The sequence below is a fragment of the Triplophysa dalaica genome, chromosome 22 (assembly GCF_015846415.1).
Source record: "Triplophysa dalaica isolate WHDGS20190420 chromosome 22, ASM1584641v1, whole genome shotgun sequence".
NCBI lineage: Eukaryota > Metazoa > Chordata > Actinopteri > Cypriniformes > Nemacheilidae > Triplophysa > Triplophysa dalaica.
Window position 1 is genome coordinate 16593698 of NC_079563.1, and position 23027 is coordinate 16616724.

The 23027-nt window shown below is 39.4% G+C and overlaps 1 protein-coding gene across 1 annotated transcript in view; it reads left to right on the forward strand.

The window, feature by feature from the left end:
* LOC130411300 (CXADR-like membrane protein) overlaps positions 1-23027 on the forward strand; it is a 46188-nt gene that overhangs the window by 16603 nt on the left and 6558 nt on the right. The window contains exons 2-4 of the mRNA XM_056735793.1: positions 18788-18945; positions 19809-20007; positions 22166-22333. Of these exons, the coding sequence (XP_056591771.1) occupies positions 18788-18945; positions 19809-20007; positions 22166-22333 (525 nt within the window). The remainder of the gene's footprint in view (positions 1-18787; positions 18946-19808; positions 20008-22165; positions 22334-23027) is intronic.

Here is a 23027-nt window from a genome sequence, read left to right on the forward strand (position 1 = left end):
GATCACAGTTAACATGGCAAGCCGCTGCTATCAATCTCCAGGCTGATTAAAATACTACGTGACCAATCGTATTTACTGCACAAGCGGGCGGCTTCCAAAGATGCTGTTTTCATGGGGAGCGACGCCTCGGCCCGTGGGTGTGAAGCTGAGGTCAGCCGATGAAGTCTGTCGCATTCCTCATAGATCTCCAGGGAGCGCGCTGTCATTCTGTGGAGAGAAGGCTTGTGTTACATAAGAATGTTTGTGGAAAACATCTTTGACTTGCACTGATGTGTCCTTGGTAGAAAGAGAGAAGCGGAGAGGGAATTAAGAGTGGAATTGTCCACTAGTGCACTGCGCTTGAGTTACGGCGCGTCAGAGAGGCTCAACAGCTCAGCAGAAGAACATAAATCCAACCACACTCTCAATCGTAAACCTGGCAAGATATGAAACGGCACCATAGTGCATGATGGGATACGTCATTGGGGGCTGTAAAATTTCATGTGTGTCTTTTTTCTCACGCTACCCATAATTCCAAGCTAATCCCTGCTGAAAGGCATGCTGTGTATGGATGTTGCATGCTGCTTGAGTTGGTGGTACGCCGGTGGCATCTTGACTCTTCTAGTCAGCTAGCATCACCACCAAGAGGAAATGGTTGTTGTTTAGTTGTTGGTTTTTATAGCATCATGAACTTTTTGAGCACTCGGTTATGTTTAACGTAAATATCAGCTTTATTGTAGATGTCTTTTTGTTCCATAACATTTCTTTGGAACGCAAGTTGTAATGAAACACCATAAATGTTGACAGAGAGTGAAAGTATAGAGCTATAATAATTGAAAATGTTTGTATTTGAATCTCTGTTTATTTCACTGTGACTTTTTCTCTGCCTAGTGGTAGTTCACCCAAAAATGAAATTCCTGCCATCATTTACTCACCCTCTTGTTATTTCACAAACACAAAACAAGATATTTTGTAGAGTGTTGGTAACCTAACAATGGTGGTGCCAATTGCCTTGGTTTTGGGTCTACACAATTGAAGTGAATGGGTTCCACCGGTGTTCGGTTACCAATATTCTTCAAAATATCTTCTTTTGTGTTCTGCAGAAAAAAGAAAGTCATACAGCTTTGAAATGACAAGAGCGCGAGTAAATGACAACGTTATTACATCCCTAAGCGAAGCCGTTCGACATTCCCTCCATAATTTCATGTACCAACTGTATCTCTTCGCCATGGTACCATGTACAGTTTTTGGTGTTTCATTTTTTCCAGAATTGTTGGCATCTTTCTTGTTGCCCGTTCGGACCCAAAATGTGCTTTCTTGCTTGAATCCATGTAGTTTGCCGTAAACTAATCGGCTGTCCACTGCCGTGCGTGTGTGTGTGTTACCTGTGGCAAAGTTCCGTGAAAGTTCCTACGCGCCGGTAATAGTGCGATTAAGGTGTGTATTTGTCTATACCGCACTTCGATAATGCGACTAAAATAGGAGTACTCCACCCGTCTTAATTCAATTTATTTCATGACTTTAGACCGATTAAGCTAATCAAAAAGCTCTGTTTATATGGTCCATTCTTAATCAGAGTATTGATTTAATCGTGTTAATATCGGATTATCGTTGACCATGTAAACGTGGTCAATGATGGTAGAATTTTCATTTTTGAAACTGTCAAAGTACAAATGGTTTTACAAGTCATTTCAACATACAGTACAATTTTACATTTCGGTCTAGTTGACGACAACAAATTTTGTGTTACTTTAAACTCAAATTTGTTTTGCCTCTTTTATACAAAAAAACACAATGTGGTCAAATTTCATAACTCCAAAACAAAATGTAGGCGAGAGATCACTTTTTGCCTTTATACTGATAGGATAGTTAAGAGCGAGACAGGAAATTATAGGACGAGGGAGACGGGAACAGGAGCCGGGACACAAACTCTGCGCATATTAAAGAGATCTAATTTATCTAGTTGCCCACCTTCACCAGTTAGGTTTTGTTGGTTCCCAGCATTGCATTGCTGATCCACCAACACGAAACCAATACGAACCAGCCTGTGATTTTCAGTAGGAATTTGTTACCCGCAATGCTGCATTTCTGTGAAGGATTTTGTTTGGTTTCATCTGGTGCATAAGGCATTTTGCTTCGACAGTCCACGCCTGGCCGAACATCTTCCGCACGTTTAATACGACCCAGACTTGAGAGTATGTGGATATTGAATTATTGAGAGTGGATAGCTTGACCTTTGCTAGTGATATGAATCAAGCATTAGCAGAAAATCTAGCAGAAGAAATTTACAGGGGCCACATCTAATAAACGTGGGCCAGCAGGGTGAGCAGAAGTGCTGAGGCCGGAAAATCTGGAGATCCATTACCCAATAATTCATCTGGAGGAAGGCAACCGCAGACGCAGTCGATCCCGGGGCGGAGCAGCAGCAGGACTGGGAGGGAAACGCGCAGGGGGGATTCTGCAGCTTGCTGCAATATGCATGCTTTGGTGGGGTGCTGTCGTGAGTCATTGGGCTAAAACGATTAATGGTGCGTTAAATACAATAGAGCCTTATGTTTTGATTTTGATTCATGGCCGCGGGGAATTCTTACTGCATGGTGGTTGCTCTTTCATCGGTCCAGAGACCTTAGTTAGGCTTCATTTACGTGTTAACTTTGTCTCAGATTTTTTTTTATGGAAACAAATAAGACCATTGTTGACGAATAGTAAAATGTATGTGGATTGCATTGCTCAGATTATTTCCAATTCCTCGAGAAATTTGTTGAGTAAAAAGGTCAAAGGAAGAAAGTCTATAGGAGACACACTTATGAAATGAGGATACTGGGGTCTTTATCTCAACTAATTGAATCTCATTGCTGACCAAAGGTTAACGCCCTTGAAAAATGGTTTAGTATAGTAAAAGTGTATCGACCATGTTTATTTTTGCAGATTGATTACCGATTGTATAACCAAAGTTTACAAACACTATGGTTAAAGTGTGGATACTGTTGCTAAGTCATGGTTAATTATCGTAAAGTAGTTTACCTATAGTAACATTTTTTGCTCTTATTATAAATAAAACGGTGATTAATTTTCGTTAAAATGGAAACGTTTTTCTTATAGTTTCACATATAGACGACAACGTTGCCAAATTATCAGATGTGAAAATGACTAAAACCACTATGTTATGCATTACAGGCCAGAAGTTTGCGGCCAGACTTGGAGATTTAACTAGTTCAATTTTTTTTTTCAGTGGGTAACAGTATTTGGCTTTGGTATTACAAAAACATCTTTGAGTAGTCATTTTGTTCAAATAAAAAATAAAAACTTGCTATCAACAAGCCCTCAAAGCCAAGCGTGTGTTTTCAGTGTCAGTTCTGCTTTTATGGTCATCACAAGTCTTGGATCTTGTTTGGCTGCCTATGAAAAGGTGCTTGCTTGAAGTTTTTTCCCATTAATGGGCAGTTTTCGACGATGCCTCTATATGGACTGTGTGGTGAAGTCCTGCAGGATCCGTGAAGCTTTGTACCATTTGCCGATATCTCCAGAGGTCAAGCAATCTAAACACAGCTGGAACGTGTAGTGTCCTCTCTGGGCGACGTGAGCATCAGACTGACAAATGCTGAAAACATTTAAGTTTGAGTGTACTAACTTAAACACACACAAAACTTTTTGCTCTCATTATTTTATTTTTGGCTCTTTGTATACGTGAAGTGTCACCCTGTTTTCTTTACAGATACATGTGCATTATTTGTCAGTGTTGGCAGCCCAGTTTGTATCTTGTCTAGAGTATATCAAATGCGCTGTTGCCCAGTTATATTCTACCGGCTCTAAATTTAGTTCTTTCTCAAGAGACACCCAAAGCGAAACCCCATTATAGTGTTACAGTCTCCTTCAGCTCATCGAACACAACCAGATTAAGACCTGAGGTCTGTTTTTCCCTACAGAGAGATGCTTCTGTCCGCCAATAATGTGGATGTTATTTACACAATATCATTAAAATCACTAACATTCATTTATAATTTCTTATTAAATCAACTGCCTCTTATAATATGAAGCAATGCTGCTAATTTACAATGAACACCTTAGAAACTAAACTTGAATAACCTTTTTTGTCATATTTGATAGAAAAACCCATATTAGAACTGCCGTCAATGTAGTTAAACTTTTTTTTTGAAGTAGAACGGTTTAGTTTTGGCATCTAGTAGCCCTTGAAATCCAGACAACCAAACGTCTTGTGTCAAAACCATAGACTGTATAAAACATGGATGTAGTGTCCATGACGTCATCTGTAGGTTTCTGATGAGCTCTTTGAAGCTTAAAGTGGGCGGAGCCGGGCATCGCCATTTTTGCAGTGTGTCACTCCCACATAATCGAAAATGTGTAAAAAGGCGTGACGTGTTTGGTGCTGAGGCGTCTGTTTGCTGAAACCACTAGTCACTAAAGTGGCCACGCACCTAATTTGCAGAAGGCTTAATATCAGTTAAACGGGTGCGACTATTGTCAGGTCAAGCACAGCGCCCCCTAGTGGCAGGTGTTTGGAAGTGCATGAATATGTTGTAAATTATCTTTAATGGTCTTCTCATCACAGTCGACTTCCTCTTGGCCTGACAGCTGACAGACTCCAGGGACGAGACAGAAGTCTGAACAGATTGGAAAACTCTGGATGATAAACGGCCTGCAGTGGATTGTTAGACCCGGCTCTGGGTGGGGTCACGCTTACAGTATTGCACGGCTGGTTTTGGTTAATGTCTCGGCCTTTAGGGGGACTTCACTAGAGATACTGTGTGTGTGTTTTGTGCAAGACTATGCGAACGATATACATTTGAGTCGGTCCTAAGAGACCCTTATCTTTATGGTCCTCATAAAAAGACCTGCAGGAATTCCACCCACCCCTGTAAGGTCAAATACACCACGGTGCAGAAATGCAGGGTGAGTTTACAGCTTGCAATTCATATTCCTGAAGCGATGTGTTGGTGATAAACAACTGACCTCATGACTTGTGAAATGTAGGTAGGAAAGAAGTTTGGTTTGAGCTTTTAGTTACGTACATTGTAAATTGGCTTAGCTGACCGCATCTCATCCGGAGAGCCTTGATCGAGAGCGACAGGGATTGACGCATTTGTGTCACACCAATCGCAATTTAAATTGAGTCATTCTGGCATTTATTCCCTAATGAAGAAATACAACATTTATTTTCTCTCAAACTGTTTTGGTTGGTGTCTCCATGGGGTATTTCAAATGTGGTCGGTGATGTAGAAACTGTCAGATGAAAACAAACCCTTCCGCAAGGTGGACAGAAGGCACGTTTTTAACAGTAAGTCACCTACTCATGAAGGGGCGACGAGTTTTACTGTATCTCCTCACGCTTCAGTGCGTATAAACCAGAGGAAAGTGATTCAGTGCTAATGAGTTGGGTGATGACAACAGAATTAACGCTGTTCACTGAAGTGAATCTGACATTGAGCGGTTATGGGTTGTTTTCACCGATCCAAGCAGATGCTGAACTAAAAGGGCTGTTTAGTTTAGTGAAGGGATTAATGTCCTATTTTGGAAAATGTACGTATGTTATTAATGATGTATAAAAATGTTGTAGGCTTGCTGTGTAGTTGTATGTGGAATGCAAACTTAAGCTCAACTTTCAGAAGAATTTACAGTGAAAGTTCACCCGAAATGTCATCATTTACTCATCACATATTCAATTCAAACCTGTATGACTTTCTTTCGCAGATCACAAAAGAAGATATTTTGAAGAATGTTGTGAACTGGACCTCATTCAATTGCATTGGTTTTGTGTCCATACTATGGAAATATGGAAATGAATGTGGTCCAGTGCTGTTCAGTTACCAACTTTCTTCGAAATATCTTCTTTTGTGTTCTGTGGAAGAAAGAGGGTGAGTAAATAATGACAAAATAAGGGGTTATTCACATTTGTGTCTAAAACCATGTGTCAAACGCTAGCCGCACTGCTCTGTCATGCGGTGCTGCTCGTGAGCCATTCTGAAAGGGTGAAATATTTTCATCTCGATTCAGCGCCCACACGCCAAGAAAAACGGGAATATCGCGTACGCATCATGACCACGTCGCTCCCTATTGGCACACGCCTGCCGAGTCTCTACATTTAAAATAATGAACTTGTGCGCGCAAAAGACACAAAATGTGAATCGCCCGGTTTGTCAAAAATTAAAACACATGTACAGAGATTAATAGGTCAAGGCCCAGGAAAATTCTACAAAATATGAATAACTATTATAAACTATTAATGTTTAATCATTGTTTGCTTTTTTCTTGTGAGATTTTTGATTCTCTGTGAATTTTTTGTACATTCCCTGATAGGCTGCAGTTTTCCTTTTTGCCAAATATTTAACATCTCAAAATGCCTTAAAAATCACTGTTTTGTCCATTTTATACCACACACCTAATTTAATCTGCACTGTAAAAAACTGTGTTATATAGTTTTACTTCACAGAATTTTTATAGAATGTATTTTTGAAATGTGTTAAAAATGTTAAATTACTTAAATAAACTGCAGCCGGGTTTAAAATAACATGAGAAACCTGTTAAGGTGTTTTCATAGCGTATGCTGAGGGGCGTTAAGAGCAAATATTGTAAAAATGAGCCTTACTGACATCACTTTTAGCCACAGCTTTATATAAAAGCAGCTCCAAACATTCTGTAGAATACTGGAACAAGAAATCATAGTAAAATTTTCATTAAAATCAACCTTAGAAATGTTATCAGTCAGTCATACCTTAGCAACAGTTGCCATGTATCATATTATGAGAAAGAATTGTACAGACACTATCTAAGAATAAAGTCAATACATTGTCGCTGTTGCACTTACAGTAGAAAAATTATGGAAAATGTAAACATTTTATTCTTTTCAAATCTTTGCCTGCTATAATTTAAATGAAAAATAATTGACTCTACTCATTTTTGTTGAATTTTGATCCAGTGTTCTGCGCATTTCTGCACGTTAGCAGGGGTTACTACTGATTCCACTAGAAAGATGTGTGTGTGTTTTCGGCAACAAGAAACTCTTGTGGCCAGTGGCCTTGTTTCCATTCTCCGAACAGAATCTGTACCAAACGAATGTGTCCAATTAGGAAAACTCAGACAATTTTTGCCTGCGCGGTTCTTCACTCTTATAATGAGCAACACAAGCAATTTTTAAGAAAAATTGACTTTTTGTAACCTGCTGTGGGTAAGAGCACATTCTGAGAGCTGAAAGGTTTTCTGGACTGAATTCATCTGACGGCTGTAATGTTCGGCACGCTCCACCATCATCCTGCAGCTGTGGATTTGATGATGAATCGAGATGGAGGTGTTTGTTTTCATGGGTGAAGATGGATAACAATCACACCTTTAATGGCTTGACTTATTCTTTCCACACACGGAAATTTCATCACTTAAATGTCTCGTATTACCAAGTCTTCTTACGGTAAAATTCTTGCTTGCCTTGTTTACCGGCACCCACATTTACAGGAAAAGTGATTGAAGAAATTGGAAAAGCCTTTCACAAGTCAATTCTCACTGCTCTCAGAAGGTAAACGTTGTTTGGGTTAAAAGCTTTATTCTGCAGGAACGAGAAGGTCTGGCCCGCTTTCTCCACACGTTGTTTCAATCTAACTGCAGAAACTGAAACACTAACCCAGCGAGGGCTTAACATGAGAGCTTCATTCATCTGCTTCCAACCTCCCATCACCTCGCCCCGGCTCTTTTTGGACCCATCCCATGTGGAGCCAGTCGGGCTGTGAGTTGCTTACCTGCGGGACAAATGAGGTTATGATCCTGCTGATGTGAGAGAGAGTTTAAAAATGGGCTGTTTTTGGAAAATGAAACTAACGCTGTTTAATGTAATGGAGACACCCACTATAAGCAAATAAGTAGTTGTTGTAGTTTTATTTCAAATATCATGGATAAACGGACCGCTTACCCCCAAAATAGATGTGTTATTCCAAACCGTAAAGACTTTCTTTCTTCTGCAGAACACAAAAGAAGATATTTTGAAGAACGTTGGTAACCAAACATCGGCCCCCATTGACTTCCACTGTATGAACACAAAACCACAGAGACTTTTTTCGAAATTTGTGTTCCGCAGAAGAAAGAATCACATTCAGGTTTTGAACCACATTAGGGTGCAGAAATGATGACAAAATGTTAATTTTTGGGTGAACTATACCTTTAAACTGTGGTTATTAAGACACATTTATACCACAAATAAAAGCACAGTTCATTTTTGTAAGCGAAGGTCAGAGAGAGAGTGATACAAATGATCCTTGGTTCAGTAAAACTTGCCAAGCATGAACACAAATGTTGAGTATGTCCTCTTTAAAAGCATCTTTTGTCACAAACGCGAACAGAGTGTTGCAGTGACCCGTCATTTACCCCGGCTGAGCAGCGAATCTGATGATGTCATCGAGACATAGCCCACTTCAGATCTTATTATTGTCTCATTCCCACTGCTGAATGCACTTTGAAAAATACTTTATGTCCTTGAATTACGTTCATTTTAAGAACCCCATCCATGATTGAACATTTTTTTAAAGCAGTAATCATATTTTGTCTTAATTGAGAGCCGTGTGTGGGTGAGACGCAATAAATACGCGGAGATGAGACGCATCTTATTCTGTACCGAGAGACACTGGGTATTTACCGAGTTACACTGACATACTACATTTTTTACGTTTTTACCCGACGTGGCCAAGACTCTGATGAATCTGGATCAGATATCTCTTAATGCGCCCCTAAAGCCGGTCCTAATGGAAGTTGTGCTTTTGGGTTCTCCGGCACAGAAATACGAGCAGAGAAAGTCTGCTTTTAATTAATGTGGAATGTTGAACATTCAGCAGTAGGGTTGTTTTCACATCACTCTTGCTGAGTGCACCCAGAACGCCGTGGCTGGCCTTGCTGGCACAATAGTGAAAAGCACATGACAAATTGGTTTTGTCACTGAAGTGGTTCGCCCCATGCCGCACGCTTTTAAGAGCATCTGTCATTCCTCACGCTCCAAACTGCGCGGTCCAACCAGATGATCCAAACCATCGTTTTTTTCCTTTGTTTTTATTGTGCGTATCAGCAAGTTTATTGCAAAACAGTTTTGACTTCAGGGCTTCCATTCCAATTAGTCAAGTTTTACACACCATTGTCTTTGGCAGTTTTTGGCAGGGGGCCGCGAGAGGGTGGTAGGGGGTCTGCAGAGAAGCAAAAGAACGCAAATGCATTTTAACAGTAAGGAATCTGCAAAAAAAATGTTGTCTCTGATTTTACGATCTTGTTTTTCTTTCGCATAAATAGTTTTTATATGTGTGTGTTTATGTAAAGCTTTATTACTTGAAGGCGAGTTTTGGATTACTGGCTTAATGAAAATGTAAAGTAATGTTGGGGAGTAAAAAAACTAATATTTTGTAAAATATAATATATAGAACATTGATATTAACACTTAACACACATCTTTTCATTATTATATGTATTTTTTATTAACAATTTTATTATATTGTGAAATAACCTTATATAAAGGTCTTTCATAAAAGGTGTATTATTGTATAAAGTTAAACATAATTAAACATAGTGTACAATATGCTGTTTATTAATAAGTATGTTTGGTTTGACTGTAGTTTGCCCAGAGACGATACAGAAGAATTTTTATTCTTTAGAGAGGAAAACCATTAAAAAAGTCTGCAAAAAACTGTTCTATAAAATATTTACTAAATATTTGCTAAATTAAACTTTTAATATAATGAAAAATAAAAGTAATTATTTATTTTATGAAAAATAAAAGTTTTTCTGATTTTACTATTTGTAAGGGGAAAAATATTTCGGTAACCTACTAACAATATTTCTCCCAAATTACAAATAAAAGTATTGTTTCAGTTTGAATTATTGGAAGAAAATGAAAAATGAAAATAACAGATAATAACTGCAAATAAAATAATTTCATATTCACTTTTAAGTAATACAACAGTAATATTTCTACATGTATTTAGAAAAAGTACTATATATTTTTTTACTTGTCATTTTGTCACTGTAAGTCTTTCACATTCCTGTTGGATAACTCAATCCTGAGTTGTTGAAATTCAACAGACACAATACATCTAGAAAAGCAGATTAAATGAAAACCTGTAATGGTCTCTCTCTCTTTTTTTTCCACGGGTGTATGTATAAATATGGCTGTTTTGAAGGGAGGGAGTCCACATATTCAGTGATGCTTATAAAGCATAAACTCCCAATAGTATTTATCCATAGTAGCATACATGTGGTAAAACACGCCAAGCCGCTCTGTCTAACCTCCCGCTTATTAGATTACATTACAGATGAAAGGAAACCCAGCAGAACCGCTAGCAATACTGTAATATAGCTGTAGCGCGGGCCGAGCCGTTTGTGTCGAGCAGTCAGAAATGGATTCGGGAAGACAAAGATGCATTTTGCCTCTTCCTCTCTCCCCCACAGTCAGCTAGATTTTCTACCTAATGGCCATGAAAGTTGCAAATTGCAGCAAAATGAAGGTGGCAGGGAAAAAGTGTATCAAAGTATCGATCCGGTCAGGTCAATGCTGAACTGAGCCCAGCATCATGGGGAGAGAATCTCAGCTGCTCTTTTGTTTGCGTTTGGATTCTTGTTGAGTGTTTGTGTCCTGCATTGATAGATATGTTTAGCTATTGATTTGAGGATTTCCGTGGGAAAAGTGCCATACAGAATGTATTGATTAGCATGCGACCGTGTGTTCTCCTGTAGAGGAAAACAACATAAAAGAGGGAAGACCGCCGTCGTGATTATCATTGTGGCTGATGGATGTTTAAAGGGGTCATATGGCGCGGATACATGTTTTCCTGTGTCTTTGGTGTGTTGCCCATGCATGTATTAGACACGTAAAATAGCAAAAATTCAAGTGTTGGAACAAAAGATGCATTCTATCTGAAAGCGAATGTTCACCCAGACCTGCCTGAAACGTCTCGCGTAACCACACCCTACCGATTGTATGTCACTTCGTAACATGATTTGACTTAAGCCCGACAAAATGTAAAAGCAAGTAAGGTGGGCGTACTTGTAAATCTCATTGTATCGTCACTGCCGCAGCCATGTTGCGGAGACGCTGTGGGTTTCGTTGCGAAAAGAAAAACTCTTTGTTTGCCCTTCCAAAAGATGAAACAACTTAAAACGAATGTTTACATTTGATTTACAACACTGTTCCAGAAAAGTACAATCTGCATGATTAAGTTTGTGCAGCGCTTTTCACCAACGATTGCTTCCGAAGACATTTTATCACCTGTCAGTACAATTGTTTGGGAACATGATGTTCCGAATATGGTAAGAAGTGTTACATTTCCCTCACATTCTTCCAGTATTCGACCAATCACTATGCACTGGTTGACTGGCCAATCATAGCACGAGTATTTTTAGAATAATGTAGGAAACCAAACCCTTTTAGGCCACCGTTGACTACAAACGTAGGATTGTTTCCTATTATAGAAGTCAATTTTGCCTCAGAACGGTTCGGTTTCAAACGTTCTTCAAAATATCTTCTTTTGTGTTCAGCAGAACAAAGAAATGTATACAGATTTGAAACAACATGAGGGTAAGTAAATGATGACAGAATTGTCATTTTTGGGTGAACTATCCCTTTAAACCCCCCGAAATCCTCCTGATATCTTGTGGTTTCCAATGTCAGGCTTAAATAGATGTGTGGCAAGCCTGACATGAACACTAAGTGAAGTACAAAAGCTTCTTTCAACAAAATTTCATTTACTGCTGGCTGGTTAAACTGTTTTCACGTTTGGTGAGTTTTTGTGTTCAAAATGAATACAGAACGCAGCATTTTCCCTTTAAAATCTCCCTTAAATGTTTGATGCTTTAAATTTAAGGACATAAACTTAAACTTACTCTTGTAAGTAAACCTCACAGGTGAAAGCTCAGCAGAATTGATGATGTCAGAAAGTGGATCATTCCGACCAGGTAGAGAGGGAGAGAGAGACAGCCGAGTTCTCTTGTGATGAATCTTTCCTTTTCATTCATGCTTTTGAGTCCTGACGGGTTTGTAAGATCTGCTAAGGGAGTGAAGTTTTTCCTTATGCCTAAATTATACCACCTTTTTTGAGTTCAGATGTGCGAAAAATTGCATGTGCATGAGTCAATATTGCAGTGTTTCGTGCTGGTTTTGCAGGAGATGGATGATCCGTCGGGATGAGTTCTGCAGTGCTGCAGCCGTATTAGATCTCCTCATTAAAGACGAGAAGGACAGCACCTAGTGTGTGTGTGAGTTCATGGACGCGTGTGCATTTGTCTTCATCTGCTGAAGGTTGTGTGTTCTTTTAAGGGAGGAATAGCTTTTTTAAACCTAGCTCCAGGAAATTCTGTCATATTTATTCACCCTCATGTCATTCAAAACATGCATATGACTCTATTGTCTGGGGAACACAAAGGAAGATATTTTCAGAAATGTCTCAGTGGTTTTGGAAGTCAATGGAAATCAAAATATCGTTTTAGTGTTCTGCGAAGGAAAGAAAGTCAAACAGGTTTGAATTGACACGAAGATGAATAAGCGATTAAATCATTTTTATTTTTGGTTGAACTATCCCTTTAAAATCCGCATGAGGCTGATCAGGTTTATTTAAAAAGTACATCGATAGCAGTAGCAATAGCAAGAACGTAAGCATTTAATAATTTAAAATGGCAATGTTCACACTGCATTAACTAGACATGAGTTTAGTTTAGTACGTGCCAAAAACTGCTAAAGCTTTCACCATAACATTGATGCATCAGCTAACCTGTGGAGCTGACTCCTACAACACAGGTTTCTTTATAAAACGTTCATTTCATTTGGTTCTCTGTCACACTGCGTTCTGTCTTCTTGCTGTTTTCTCTGCTCGTGTCGCTCAGAGTGATTGACGCGCGGCGTTCAGCGGGAGATAATGAGCTTTTCACATGAATGTCATTGCGCGCTTGAGCATCTCCAATTCAGATAAGATGTTCACCGACCACCAGAAGCACAGCGAGGAATGCGAGAGATGTGAAATCCTTGCCTCCAGATGGTTTCAGGTACAGCATATCAGGCACACTGTGGATGGATCGGGTTGTGTTCTCCTGCTGCAGGCGGGATTAAAGAATTCTTTCTGCCATCAAAGTTTCGGCCTGCAGACTGTAAAAGGAAGCTGTATCTACTGTGTGTGTAGTAAAAGTTTACGTGTTAAGGTGACAGTTCACCCAAAAATATTCTGTCCTCATTTACTCATTTAAGTCAACTTGTGTGACCTTCTTTCTTCTGCAGAACACAAAAGAAGATATTTTGAAGAATGTTGGTAATGAACATCATTGGCCCCCATTGAATTCCGTTATATGGACACTAAACCATATAATGAAGACAACCATATTTTTTGTGTTTCAGAGTAGAAAGAGTCATAGATATGAGGATGAATAATTAAGGCAGAATTTTCATTTTAGCGTGAACTATCCGTTTAATTAGATGAAATTGCATCGTGGGTAGTTTCTATGTGGTTTCTTAATGGTCTATGTAGGTTAAAAGAACATAAAGAAGGGTTTAATGGTGGTTACCTAAGGAAACACCACTAAGTAGGCATATTTTTTGTCCATTTTCAATTCACATTTTGCGTCTAACCGAGCAGCACTTTGGTCCACATGGGACAGTGAAACCCTGAACCTGACAGCCAAATTGCGTTTGTATTTACTGCTGCGTCTCTGGACACTCGGTGTAATGCAACGCCCATCCATTGTGTTTTTATAGCTCAACGGACCTATTGGGCAGCGGACGTATAAAATTCAGCTTTAGTGTGGCCCTTCTCAGCCTTGAATGATGTTCACGTGAGAGGTTTCAGACTTTCATGTGTGATATTAAACTTTTAAACTGTGCCAGTAGAAGCCCAAATCTAGACAGATAAATGCAGCTTAAAAAAGACGAAGCATGTGCTACATTGTGCTGAAAAGCACATTTACAGCATCTGTATGTTCTCGCCTCTTTTTGGCTCTCAAATACACACACACACACACACACACCTCCCTTTCCAGCAAAGATGAGTCGCCACAAGAGCAGACTTTAAAGAAAAACAAAGAGCTGTTTGCCTTCTTTGATTTTCCCGATTCTCACTCCACTTCTGAAAAGAAACAGACTCCCCTTAACGCTCCAGATGTCTCGAAAGAAAAATGGCACAAACAACAAAAAAATTGTGTTTTTTAATAATTGTCAGTGATGCTTGCTGGTGTGTATGATGTCGGAGTGCTGTGGGTGATTGGATTGTGATTTAGTTCTTCATCATTATTTCTGTCTTGTTTATCAGTAAAATATTAGAACATCATTAAAACGAGATATAAAAACACGAGAAGCATGACAGTGCAACATAATGACACTGAAATGTAACTTCATTTTTTTTCTCGTTTGCAACTCTTAACCTCACTGAATTTTAAACTATTTGCTAATGGGGTAACATGGGGTAAACAAAAAAGTTAGAATATCTTAACCTCACCTAAAGGATTATTAGGAACACCATACTAATACTGTGTTTGACCCTCTTTCGCCTTCAGAACTGCCATAAAGGGATGGACATGGTCAGAAACAATGCTCAGGTAGGCCGTGGCATTTTAACAATGCCCAATTGGCACTAAGGGGCCTAAAGTGTGCCAAGAAAACATCCCCCACACCATTACACCACCAACATAATTACATTAATGAGAAATTGAACAGGTGTTCCTAATAATCCTTTAGGTGAGTGTATAAAACTTGAATTGATCTTGTTTTAGAGATTGTGATAAGATAGCTAAAGTGTGATGTCATCGAAAATCTTTGATCTGTGTAGAGTACCGCAGTTACAGCATTAGCATTTTAGCACTTCCGGTTACATCAACTCAAATTAAATGGGTTTTTGAATGGGTTTTTGTTGAATGTATAAAATAAGGTATGAGGGTAACAGTGTAGTCGCCACATGTAAGCTATTCACTTACTTACTTAGAGACTGTCACATATATAGGATGTGTATATACTGTATATATAAATCTGCATTGACAATGACTGTGATATTAAAAACCATGATGATGTATATTGTGTTAATTCTACACATATGATAATATCGTAAATATTAAGCAGCAGCCGTTAAATGTTTTTCCTTAAAAGACACTGGTTACATCCTTACACTAGAATTTGAGGTGTGATTTACATTTAGTCATTTAGCAGACGCTTTTATTCAAAGCGACTTACAAGTTGGGTAAACAATGGAAGCAATTGGGTCAAACATTAGGACAACAAAAAGCATAAGAGCGATAAAAAAAACATGTCTCACAAAGCCTCCTACAGTGTACAGAGCCATGTTTAGTTTATCTTAGCTTAAATTAGCATGTTTATCTTTTGGTAATGTAGAAAAGATATAGAAATAAATCAGAAATGATCACTCAGGTCAAAAAAGGGAGAAACACCAAAAAGCCCAAAAGGGAGAAACACCAATAAACAAAATTAAAGACGATTTTGACCGCTTGTTTATTACAAGAATAAAACATTGAAATATATATCATGATCATTCCGTTACCAGTATGGTCGGCCATGATATCCTCAGAGTGAAAATTTGATACCGTGACAGCCCTATTGTAAATTCTGTCCATTTTTTTAAGCACACTTGTTTGGATGTCCTAAGTGCTATGTTAAATATCCATAAAACCCCCCAAAACATCAATTTTGATATCCTGGTGATGTTTGGATTTATCTTTCCTGCCGTGTGTCAGAAAGTTCTCATGGTCTTTTTTGTGTGGGGGGGTGTTGCACTTCTGAGCTGCTCTGAATGAAGCCCAAATTCAAGAGTTCGTACTCTTCAAGACATGATATGGATGCCGGCTCCCTCCTCTAACATATGTCTACGATTTCAAAGTAACAGCACACCTGTATCATTGAAGTAGACACTTACTGTAATACTTAAATCCACAACCCTCAGTGTGGACAATAATAACAGTCACGCTGCAGCGGCAGCACTAATTGGACCAAACATCAGATTTTTCTTTCAGTTTCCACAGCCCGCTTTAAGTTGCTTTTGGGCGGGAGATCACAGCTATCTCCCGCGGTGAAGCCCAGGAGCCAGTGTAAAGACTGAGAAGGATATGCACCATGACTTTGGACAGTTTGAAGGGTACGAATGTGATGTGTGCTTATTGGCTGCTCTATAATAAGACGGCTGTGATCTGCAGGGAGGAGAATTTACTGGAGCACAACTCCCCCTAGGCCATCTTCATAGAAATCTGCATTTCCACCAGCCTTTGGTGCATCTCGTCCAAGCTGCTTGGTTCCTATTGTAATGAGCCACTCTCCAGATTCTTCTCCCACCCCACCCCGAGCTTCAATACGCCAGAAGGGCCAGAAAATGGAAACTGATGGTAGTCCAGGAGAGGCAGAACATGACGGATGAACGGTAAACCGTTCCAGATCTGCTGGCATTACCACGGCCATTTTAACCAAAGCCAACAGGAACTGAGCATGATCTGAGTCCTTTTCTTAGTTATTAAAAATGTTCACAATGCAATGTGCCCGATATAATGTTATTTGATCTGAATTGAAAAGTATTTCTTTTTAATTTCAAGATGATAACTACACACTCATATGCAAAATCTGCTGTTTGATGTCCATTTATGAATTTATTTTATGAAGCGTTCATTGAGTACTAAGGTACTATTTGATTCTAAAAAAGTCCAGACAGTCTACTATTCAGTGATTTCTTTCACATTTATGTCCTAGACTTCTTGACGTCTGGCTTTTTCATCTCATCTTCAAATATTAAGTGCAGCATCAGGACACTTTTTATTAATAAAACTTCTCACTTCAAGTATTACTCTGTTAATCTTAACTTGGAGGCAGAGAAAGCCAGATCTCTCAGATTTTATGGTGTATCAAAGAGATTTTCATGGCATGCAAATGAGGATTTATTTGATCTTATCTTCGGCTTTGAGGAATTACAGTACTTCTTATTCTGATCATCTCTGATGTGTCCCATATTTAAGCTCTGGCCTGCGGAATTCACCTGCTTCCGTCAGAGCCCATTTTAGCTGCCCTGTATTTTAACCCATTTAATATCAACATAGTGTAGATGCTTTTGCAGAATAAACGGAGAGACAGACGTGTCTCTTTCATGTTCTGAAATAAAATACAATGTTGAACGGGAAAAATCTATTTTTCAGTTATTAAATGTATTGTGATGTGATGAGCGTATTTTCAAATAACTGCAATGCTAAATGTTAATCACATGAAGAATTTCAGTTGAGAACTGCAGTTGATTTGTTTTTATTTTTTGCCATAATAACTCCAAAAATAACTTACAGAATAAAGCACAAAAACTCTTTCTGAAGGTTATCTTTAAGGGACAGTTCACCAAAATTTTTAAATTCTGTTATCATCATTACTCGCCATTCAATTGTTCCAAATCTGTATAAATGTGTTTGTTCTGATGAACGCAGAGAAAGATATTTGGAAGAATGCTTAACCAAACAGTTCTTGGCCACCATTGACTACCATAGTAGGAAAAATTACAATGGTAGTCAAAAGTGCCCCAGAACTCGAGGGTGAGTAAATGATGACAGAATATTTTTTTGGGTGAACGATGCTACAGTGGGAGGTGTCCAAGTGTATAGATAATGTATAAATGTATTTCTGTTGAACTAAACATATATAACTTCGACTTCTTATGCATGTTTAAAATGACATGCCATCTACCAGCTACTTTTACAGAAAGTAATACGCAGAATATGCACCGTATCCACATTTTCTGCCTGGAATACCCAGTTGACTTTCAACATTTTTAATGTGCAGCATTTACCCAAAGCAGCCTGCGGGGAATATTCCCGCAATGCAATTTACTTGACCTTCCATTTACAGTGTGATAAATGAACCAGAAGCAATATTAATGATTTCTAGATGACAAACGCTTTTCTGTGTGTTTGACACAAACGAAATTAAAACGGCTCTATAATGTCGTATTTATTTTTAAGGTCGTAACAGGAATCAATCACTATAATAATATATGTTACATTGCGAATACTGTTTCATAAACACTTCATCAAATATTTAATTTGAAATATAACACTGGCTTTCTTGTATACTGCAAAGACGTTTGATAAAATAAGTGTCTCAGGTGTAGAGTTGTGTGCTTGTCATAACCGCGCACAGGCTCTGTGGGCATTATTTCTGTGATCACAATGCATGCTGGGAATTAATTTGCTTGCCCTTCATTTAGCCGCCTCCCTGCCTTAATGCGGAGAAGTTCAAAAGCAAACGGTGTTTAATACCGTAGAAACGCTGCAGGAGTTTCACTCTCTGCATGGCCACAGCTTTTTATTGCTTGATGAGTGGAAAATGCCTCTCGATGGGAAAAGCTCAGAGGCTGAGTCAGATTGCGACAATTGGGTCTATAATGCACATCCCACGCAACCAAATCAGTGTGTTATCTATATTCAGTGTTTGAATCGAAGCATTTCAGCCCATTCGTATCCAAAAATCCCTAATGCTCCATTCTTGCATTTCAGAGCTGATTTTCTATTCAACGAGAAAAGCGGCTGCTTAGCTGTTAACCATTGTCCAATTCTAGGAATTTATGCGGCGATTGTCTCTGCGGAGCCTCTGCTCTTAGTCTTTGGCCTTGGGCCTGAATCATCTTCTCAGTTCTGGAGGAGATTTGTACCACTGTGCCCTTGTATGTGAGGATGAATAGAACGAGTGGATCAGTCGCACAATATCTCGGCCCGCTTCGAATCCCCCAATCTACCTCTGTATCCTCCAGTAACGATCGTCCTGACCGCTCCCTGGCTGCGGGCCTTAACCACTTGCTCTCTCTCTCTTTCTCTCTCCTTACAGTATTGCTGAGTGTGCTTCAGGCAAACAGCCAGACGGAAATGAAGAGGGTGGTCGGTGACAACGCCACGCTGCCGTGCCACCATCAGCTGTGGCAGGCCGACATGTCTCTGCTGGACATCGAGTGGATGCTGCATAAATCCAGCACACGGCAGAAAGTGGTAAGAAGTAGCGCCACTGCGACAGCGCGCTGCTGATGCAGGCCTTTGCCGATCGCACGAGTCCCTGATCTGCACTGCAGTGCTTTCAACCCTACCCAGGGGTTTTTATGATACTGTATGATGGGAAGGGTTATCTATAGACTGCAGTGTTCAAACCGCTAACATTTAATATGTCACCGGTTTCCCTCGTATCACCCCCAACAATTACTTTTATGACCTCATGGAATTGGCCGAGGGACAAGTTTTGCATTTTAATCTGGCCGCGGCTCAAGTCGGTCCCCGAGGTGCTTTCTGACACAATGTAACCGACAAGAGGGGTCAAGCCTGCACCTTCAGCCAAATAAACTTCCTGCCAGTGACGATTCATTTTAGAGCTATTTTTCTAGATGACAAAACACGCAGCGTGTCACAAAAGGGAGAGATGGGTTTGAGGCGCCAAGGTCTGAATGTGCATAAGGACTGGGTGGCCAAAAGTGATGTCCGGGGGGATATTTGTAATTCGTTTATTTATTGCCCCCTCATGTTAGATTGAACCAAAATATGGGTGTACTTTTGCCTTCAGATTTGCAGATCACACATCATTTTTTTCTCAAAATTCAAGAAAAGTTGAAGAAGAGTCAAGAAACATTAATCAAAGGTCAGATTCTGGCGATCTGAGTTGTTTTGCTTTTGTTTTGTGGAAAAAAATGAGTCAGGGAAACTAAAAGACTTTATGTAACCAAGCCTGATTCAAAATGACAGCAAAATTTAGCACCTACTTCAGGCGTGGATCGTGACTCAACCCTCACCTCTCAGTCTCAGACGCCGAGTGCCCTCAGCGCAAGGAATTTCACAACATTAATCTGTTTTTCGTCTCCTCGCAGTTGATCACATACTTTGCGGGTCGAATCTATGACCCCAACGAGAGCGAGGCGGGGCGGCTGTCACTGACGGGCGACTACCTGAAGGGCGACGCTTCGCTTATGATCAGCGACCTCCTGCTCACCGACTCTGGAGAATACATCTGCAAGGTCAAGAACGGAGGGAAGTACCACTGGAACACGGTCAACCTCATCGTGCTATGTGAGTTTTTGGCCCGTGGCTTGACTTTAATTAACTGCTTTCGTAGGCCCAGAAGACGATAAAGGTATGACAGATACTTATGTCATGGAGTAAGGGTCCAAAAATAGCACCAGGATGTCATCCCTTGGCATCGAGTTGTGGCCAATCTTAATGTGAAATAATATTCTGACATATCAACAATTCTGTGTATAATGACACTAGTCATTTATAGCATTTGGGTAAACCATTTTAAAACTATAGCTACAAAAAACATACAATTTGAGTAGGGCTGTAACAATATCAGATTTTCACTACACAATTACAGTCACCTAAAGGATTATTAGGAACACCTGTTCAATTTCTCATTAATGCAATTATGGTGGTGGTGTAATGGTGTGGGGGATGTTTTCTTGGCACACTTTAGGCCCTTAGTGCCAATTGGGCATCGTTTGAATGCCATGGCCTACCTGAGCATTGTTTCTGACCATGTCCATCCCTTTATGACCACCATGTACCCATCCTCTGATGGCTACTTCCAGCAGGATAATGCACCATGTCACAAAGCTCGAATCATTTCAAATTGGTTTCTTGAACATGACAATGAGTTCACTGTACTAAAATGGCCCCCACCAGATCTCAACCCAATAGAGCATCTTTGGGATGTGGTGGAACGGGAGCTTCGATCATCCCACAAATCTCCATCAACTTCAAGATGCAATCCTATCAATATGGGCCAACATTTCTAAAGAATGCTTTCAGCACCTTGTTGAATCAATGCCACGTAAAATTAAGGCAGTTCTGAAGAATTAAGGTGTTCCTAATAATCCTTTAGGTGTATTAATATTTAAATTAGTCTATAGATTATCATAAGTGAAGTAAATTGTTACCATATCTGCTCAAATGTTTTTTAAGAAATAATGTAAATTAATTAGTTTTTTTACTTTAATTATTAATTTTTTACTGTTTAAACTCTCAAACAATTCATTTTCAAAATTAGAGCATAATTTATCCGCCTAATTATTTGCGACGGCATTAAACTGGAATCAATTCTTTTACACTAAACACCTCACTGATGTAAAACCTGTGAGTCAATAACAGTGGTGCTACATTTAACAAAATATCTCCCTAAACAAAACTCATAAAATACTGCACAGGGATGCACCTAAATTGCCGCTTTTACTTTGTTGTTCCTCATTCAACGCTTACGATTGTAAACTCCACCAATGACTTGTTAAATAAACAACTCTTGCTGCACCAAAACAGTATCCTTCTGCATTTTATCCATTGTTTATTTATTCCCTCCTTCGTCCGATAGCCATACAAAGACATTTAAGAGCGCCGCAAATTTACGCATACATTTGTACAAATGGCTCACGGCTCCCAAACGACACGTTCGATTCCGAGGGACAAACATTAGCATTTGTCTTGTTCAACACAAAGATAATGGCTTCGCAGACGACTGCAGCTTCCTCGGCGTGCCGTAAGTGATCCTGACAGTGTCGGGAGATGGAGGGGACCTGCATCCCACTCAGCGACTGTAATTGCATCCACCCCCTGAGTGCCGGGGCAGAATTGTCCTGGCTCAGCAGATAGAGGCGGCGGGAGCAGATGCCGATGGCCGGGGTGGGAAGAAACGGGGGGTCGGGGAGTGAGCGGTGAACGGGTTCTTGTACAGATTCATGTTATAGAGCTCGGTGGCATCAAGCTGGGTTTTAAGAGGTTCTCAATGTGGGAAAACTGATTTGCATGGGGAAGAATGAATGAGAGGGCAAAAGTGTATGTGTGATTGTGTTTGATGTGAGAGAGCTGAGATCTGACTTTGCTTACGAATGCACATAACATAATAATACATCATAAAACGTATGGCCATTGTTGCTTGGCGTGTGTGTGCGTTACTTCATGCTGTGTAATGATATTTACTGTGCAAGATATTTTGTATGCTATGCATATCAGCGGGCAAGACTGCTTTAAATTGTTGTGAGCACTTGTTTGTAAAACAACACAATGGCACCAGAATTTGAATCCGAAAACATCTTCACATTTTTGAAGGCTTTATCGAATTTCTCAAAGTCACTGTTTCATCATATGGATCATTTTGATTACATTTATGGTCATAATGGTCATACTGTAGAAAATGTTACGTTTTAATTTTAATGCATATGTGTTCTTTAACATACAGTGAAACCGTCAAAACCACGCTGCTGGATGGAAGGTCGTCTCTTGGAAGGAAGTGATGTCAGAATGAGCTGCAAGTCTACAGATGGTTCTGACCCCATTAGCTACAAATGGGAGAGACTGTTGGACAAGGGAAAATATGCTGGCAAGCTGCCGCCTTTGGCCCTCATAGGTGAGCTCATGTTTAACACCTGTTAAAATGATTCTAACATGGACAGCTTGAATTAAATAAAAAAATACGTCATCGGTGGGTTTTCAATCTGAATTGACTATTTATTGATGTGTGATTGATATTGTTTGTTTCATGCTGTGAACTTCTCACATTTCTCCCAAATTCCAAATTAAAATATTATATTTCAATTTGCGCAAAATTGCAACCAGACAAACTGTCCAAATAAAGAAGCAAAAAGATGCAATATTTTCACATCTTGAATACTGCAAAGAAAGATGTGTAATATTAAAACAACACAAAACTTGTATTTTACATGTACAGTATTTAAGAAGAGCTTAAGAAAATGAATATTTGAAGGAATAACATTGATTTTCAGTCACAACTTTGACGGTGCTTTTGGGTGAGTTAATGTCTGTTATTTACAAGATTTTCTTATGAAAAGTGAAAGGTGTTTGTCTTTAAAAACTCACATTTGGTTGCATGGTCATCTCTTGGTAGTTGCTAAGTGACTGCATACTGACCAAAGTCAGCTTTCATGTCTACATGATACTTTGGTCCCCAGATTTGGCACGTTTTTTAAGAGTAAAAAAGTCATTTAAAATCAGATCTCTCATAAATGTTATAGTACACCTTTCCTCAACAAACCAGATGATTCACGTCTAAAAATGATGAGCATTAATAATAATGATGCCTA